The following is a 6,000-nucleotide window of genomic DNA, read 5'->3' as shown; positions in this document are numbered from 1 at the left end:
ATCCGCGTCGTGCGCTTCCAGACACCTCTCTCGGGCCGCACGCAACGCGAGGACTCGCCAGCCTTGCTCGGCCCTCGGCGGCCTCCCGCGAGGGGCAGAGCCGCGGGCCCCCGTCCGGCCCCGCCGCCGAGTTCATTCATTGTGCGCGGCCCCGGCCGCCTCCTCACCTCCAGCCCCGAGCGAGGGGGGAGCGGCCGAGCCCCGGCCGTGCAGGGCGCAGCGCCGCTGCGGCCGTTTTAGCGTCTGGGGGCCCGAGCCCGGCCCGGGGGAGCCGGGGGGGGGCCCGGCAGGGCAGCGCCGCCGAGGCCCCGTTCATGGGGGAGAGAGAGGGGCGGCAGCGAGCGCAGCCTTCCCTCTGCCTCCCCCTCGGCTCGGAGGCGGCTCCGGCGGAGCCCCGGCCGGGCCCGTCTCCCCCAGCGGGCTCCGGCGGCGGCCGCAGGGCCAGGGCCAGGCCCGGCCGGCGACCGCGCGGGGGGCTGCGGCGGGCGGCCAGGGGGCGGGCGGAGCGGGGCGGGCGCGCTGCCGCCGCCGGCTGCTGCCGCTGCTGCCGCTGCGCGGGGGCCGGAAGGCAGCGGGGCCCGGGCCGACGGGGAGCGGGAGAGGGAGCGGAGAGGGCCGGGCCTCGGCGCTGCTGCTGCTGCTGCTGCCGGCGCTGCGGGTCGGGCAGCCTTCCGCAGTGGGGGTGGGCGGCGGAGCGCGCAGGCCGGGGGAAGGGCCAGGCCCCGCCGCCTCGCTGGGCGATGGAGTGAGGCAGCGAGGCTCGGCAGCGGGAAGATGGCCGGTGGCGGCGGCGGCGGCGGCTGCAGAGACAGCTTGTTTCTGGAAGGTGCGTGCACGGCTCCCCCGGGGGCAAACGCGGCCCGCGTTGCGCTTCTGGCGAGCGGCGAGGGGCGCGGAGCGGGCTGGGGGCCGGGGGCAGGCGGGTGCGTGTGTGGCTGTGCGTGCATCGGGTCCCCGTTGGGGGCCGACGACAATGAGAGGTGCCCCGGTGGCGTGGGGGAAGGGAGGGTGCCGCCAGGGCTGGCTCCATTTGGTGAAAAGAGACCTGCTTCGGAGGGAGGGCTTAGCGAGGGCGAGCCGATCCCTTGTGCTTTTTCTCCCTTTCTTTCATTTCCCGAGGCCGGGGCAGCGCCGTGTTTTGTTCGCAGGGGCAGAGCGCCCAGAGCTGCCGGGGCTTGGCGCAGCGCGGGGGGGGGCTCCGCGCCCAGGGGCGCTGGGCTGGCAGCCGCAGGGCGAGGGGGAAGCGGGGCTCGTCCTGCCCCTGCTCGGCGCCCAGGCCCCGGCCTAGGCCCTACCTTTCACCCCTCACCGTGAAATGAGGCCGGGCTGCTTCTAAAATGCTACTTTGAAGGCTTGGCACTGAGGTTCATTTGGGGAGGGGGGCGCGTTTGGTGCTTACATTTGGCTGTAATTTGTAGAATTAGATGATGAATCTATCAGCTGTAATTAAAAGGAACCTTTAGCGTTTATAAAGCCTTGAGTATTTTTTTTTGCAGTGCATTTTTTTTTTCTCCGTAAACCTCTTAATTATAATGCAGAAAGTACACTGAATTTCGAATGTATTTAACTGTTGATTCTTTGCAGTTTAACCCGTGAAAAAATCATCTGCTATTGTAGTCTTGCAAAATTGCTATAAGCACATACCATGTTAACATGGGCCCATAGGTGCTAAATTCTTATCACAATGATAGGAAAAAAATACGTTAATTTGTTCTTTGTGAGTGGAGTTTTTCAAGTCAGGTGTAAGCTTAGCAATGGTGATATAGTATGATCTGTATATTATAGGTACTACCTCTTGCAGATCTTCCTGCGGGATGTTGGGTTTTGTTTCTTGTTACTAGAGGTTCTGGAGCAGAAATAGTGCATAATAGTGAACAAAATACTATTTGCTGCTTTGAATAACTAATCTGAAGTACTGATGTTCAGAAACGCCTTCTGGTTAATAATTGCTGTCACGTTACCTCCCTTCTACCTTTAAGGTGTTTGGTGGTGAAAGGAGGACTCTCCATTGTGGACACCCATTTTTTTTCCTGAACTTTCTCTACAGAATACAGTGAGGTTTGCTTGTACTGCTCAGAGTGCCAGGGTGGTGTTTAGTCACTGTCTTCTCTGTGCACCTTGGCTGCATGCTGGTTAGACAGGTGGCTAACAATAGATAAGTTTCATGTGCAGCACCCCCATTTTTTATTTTTGAGATCCCATTTCAACAGCAGTATCAACATGACACTGGATAGCATCCCCCTTGGAAGTTTCAATATTCCATGGCTGATGGGCAGAGTAATCAATCGGGTTTGTGTTTCCTCTTTATTCAGGGACATGCTAATTTTAGGACTAATGATGGGATGGGATGCAAACCCTAAGAGTGTGCAAGCATGCTCGCATGTATGCGTTAGGAATCTTCTGTGAAGAAAACCTAACATGGACAGTGGTGATGAAGATTTACGAGGGTGGACCAAGTCCAAATGGGATGATAATACTGTAACAGGTCTAGTAAGAGCAGGTAAACTTTGTACTGACTTGAAGCAAAGGAAAAAGAAGTGCTTCAAATGCTACCTGAGAGGTTTCCTCTTATTAGGGTGTGTTGACTTCATAGGAAAAAGGCATACAAGGTATCTCTGTGGATTATCTAGCAGTTTTAAATCTGGAAATGTATGACAGCATGTTTGAACAAACATTATTCATTCAAAGGTTGGACTTCAGACAAGCATAAGAGTTGGAGGTTTTGTGAAACAAGTACAACATGGACAAAACCAGAAAAAAATGGGCATGGAGTAGGGAATTTAGCAACTCAACTGCAAGGTGATGATTAGAATCTGAGCCTAGAATTAAATCTCTGCCTAATCTGAGTCTATATATTTCACAGACTCCATTGGAGTCTATGTAAGCAGCAAGTAACAGTTGTTTGCTTGGTGTTTTCAGAAGTGTTAGAGTAAAGGTTGATAGAGTGAAGAGGGAGAACTGAGAATTCTTCTGTTCATCCCTGCCATTAATGCTCAAAACAAATGAATTAGGTACCAAATGCATGTTATGTCTGTCACTGTAATTGAGCTCAATCTAACAGAAACTGCTCTGTTTAAATATGTACCTCTCTGTGTATATATGCGCATGGAAAATTCTGGTGCTTCACGCTTACATTGACTATCAGTCAGACTTGAGATAAACAATGCACTCGAATGAAATTAATTGCTTGCAAAATAAGATAGCAATTTTGGTTTTGATTACAAATGTCCAGTAAGGTGCTGCTTTTTTCTCGTTCAGTGCATTAAACATTAACATAAAGAAATAGGCTATTATTCTATTGTTCAAGTGTTTTCTTTTAATATTTTCATTATTCTCCAATAAAAACAAAGGGGTCTTTCTGGAAGGGTGTTCCTGGAGTGATTTATCTATTGCCTTTCTGCTAATGTTGTTCTTCAGTAGTGTGATTCATACTAGCATTCAGATTTTTGGCCAGTTTAACATATCTAATGTGTCATCATTTTTTATGCTGTGTTGTATAGATTGTCTTATGGAAAATGTGGAAAAGATTCCTAGAACTATAATATTTGACACTTTAAAGCTGCATTCATTATCCTTCTGGAGGGGTGGTAATAGTTTTTAGTATGTTAATAGACATCATATCTATTAATATACATGACTTGCACGTTTAATTCCCTTGAGATGTGGGGACTGTTAACGTTGGAAGAATGGAAAGTACTGCATTTTTGTTATTTTAGCTAGTTTGCAAGTGGAATTCATAAAACCTTTTCCTTGTTTTCTGAATTTACTTTCCTCCTCAGTAAAGTTTCAAAGCCATAGGAAGAATGTGCAGAAATTTGTGTGAATAGAGTAGCCCTGTTGCATGGGATTTTTTTCCTGATTTGGAGGACGAGAAATTTAGCGAACAGAGATTTGTCTGCATGAATTCTTGTATTTTTTACTTGATAGTCAGACCTAAAATGTAAAGCAGATAAATCCATTTAGATTTAGGAGGAGGGGATGTTCATTGCTTACTATAGGAATGGAGAATACTATTGATTGTTACTCCCGTGGAAAAATTGTGGGAACTCTTGTTATATTCTGCCCCTTTAGATGTTATTGAGCTGCAAGGAGATATTGCCTGTTATCTATTGCATGGATATAGAGAGGCTTTTAATTTAGGACTGGAGAAGAGAAATGATGAACTGTATAAAGTATTCTAAATCCTGTATTTTCCAGAAGAAAGGAGAAACCTTTTATACCTTCATGTTTTTTTTTTTTTTTTTTTTTTTTTTTTTTTTCCCCTTAAAAATGTGGTGGTTACAGTAGTGATACTGGGAACTAATTTTGAAGTTTCTGTTTGAGGACCTCCTCTCTAAGGAATGTTGCCAGTCCCTACCTTCAGAGCTGCTGAGAGATTTGAGTGCAGTCATGACAGGAATTTGCTCAATTTTCATTCCATTTTCTTGGCTACAGGTTTCCTAATAACAAATGAGAAAGCTATTTGGATTACCCATTAGCAGCAGCAGAAGAAACTTCGCAGTTGTCTGAGGACTCTAGAAGACTGTGTAGTTTTTCATTCAGCTCACATATAAAGGATTGTCTTCACAAAATGAAGAGCTGTGGACTTGTGTATCTTCTTAAAGGAGGCAGAGATTCTGGGGCAGCGCAGAAACACAGGCCCTGCTTGTGATCCTGTGTAGATGCCGAGTTGCAATTTGAAGTGGTGGTCAGCCTTTCCTGCTTTTTCATTGCTTTTATCTTGCTGTGAAATCTGATGAGCAGAACACAAATTAGGAGGGCAAAGTGGAGTATATATTTAGATAGAATACTTGAAAAATTTCCACCTGCTATCCTTCTTCTATTTATTTTACTCTTAACAGTGAAATTATTAATTGTTTTAATGGTCTCTGAAGCTGTTTCTGACACATTTATTGATGACCTAGAGGAGATAAGTATTTGCTTGGAACTGAAGGAACATCATTCACCTTCTTCTGTGTCTTTAGCAGAAGCTAAACTTCTTTATGCTGTTGACCAGACTCCCCTGGTCTCCCTCAGCCCCATCAGTGTCCAGATATGTCCTGTTCCTTTCTTCTGTTTTTCTTCAGAGTAGTTTTCTACCTGAAAGTGAGAAATTCGTGACTCTAATGGCTCTCTCATGTCTCCCTGTCTTGAGCCCCATTTGGATTTTTTTTTTTTACAGCATTGCATCTCTTTCTTCTCAGCCCATTGTTTCAGTGTCCTTTCCAACGTTTTTAAGAACAGGACACCTCATTCACTACAGTGGCATTAACTTCTGGTATTGAGTGGGGAGATCTTAAGCCCACTTGTTGAGAACTGTTTCTCAGAAAAATTGAATTGAAATTATCTTCATATTACCCTGTTTTTTGTCAATCTAACATAAGCAATAAATGGCATGAAATGTTAATAAAAAGAGAAACTGTTTCTTAAAGCATGTGGGAAGATAGTAAAAACCTTAGTTTTTGAATGCTCTGTAAACACGTTGTAATGTATTCGGTAGCACATAGCCCGTGCCCAAGTCTGCTTCCACATCATCTCCTTCTTGCTTCATCTTAATTATGAGATAGGATTTTAGGAGCCCAGGCTTGTCCTTGGCTTTCTAAATTGGAAGGCATCTGTGTGCAATTTTCTGGGTTTTAGTTAAAAGCACATCTATCATTTGGTAGCTGCTGCTATAATAGTTTTGCACTAAGTGGGACATAGAAGTTTTGGGTGTAAGTAATTGTGTTGTGCAGCAGGCCTCATCCGTTACTTTATGGCACTTGGATTTGGAAGGAAATTCTACTGTCTTTTAGTGGCAAAAAAACACCAAACCCAAATCAGGAACTTGGCTATCTTCCTAAAATAGATCCTTACACTCTTCTTGATGTAAGTGTAAGGATAAAAATAATAGTAATAACATAAATAATAGCATCAATATATGGCTTGCTAGCAAAGATAAGTCAGCATTTTGCAAATGTCTTGCTTGCACAAATACTTCTATAATGAGCCTATTTGGATATTTTAGTATTTTGCTGCTTG

At 46.1% G+C, this 6,000-nt stretch overlaps 1 protein-coding gene across 3 annotated transcripts in view; it reads left to right on the top strand.

Annotated features, from left to right (window-relative positions):
* Positions 1–576: 576 nt before the first annotated feature.
* Positions 577–6,000, top strand: part of SENP6 (SUMO specific peptidase 6) — an 81,625-nt gene continuing 76,201 nt past the window's right edge. For 2 of the 3 annotated variants that reach the window (XM_082756668.1, XM_082756667.1), the window contains exon 1: positions 578–826. In XM_082756668.1, coding sequence (XP_082612794.1) covers positions 775–826 — 52 coding nt within the window. In that variant the 5' untranslated portion in view covers positions 578–774. Of the gene's footprint in view, positions 827–6,000 lie in introns of all 3 variants that reach the window. The other variant, XM_082756666.1, reaches the window with a different exon arrangement.

This window comes from Aythya marila (genome assembly GCF_965140915.1).
Source record: "Aythya marila genome assembly, chromosome: 3".
In the NCBI taxonomy this organism is placed as follows: Eukaryota; Metazoa; Chordata; class Aves; order Anseriformes; family Anatidae; genus Aythya; species Aythya marila.
This window is presented reverse-complemented; position numbering and strand designations above follow the sequence as displayed.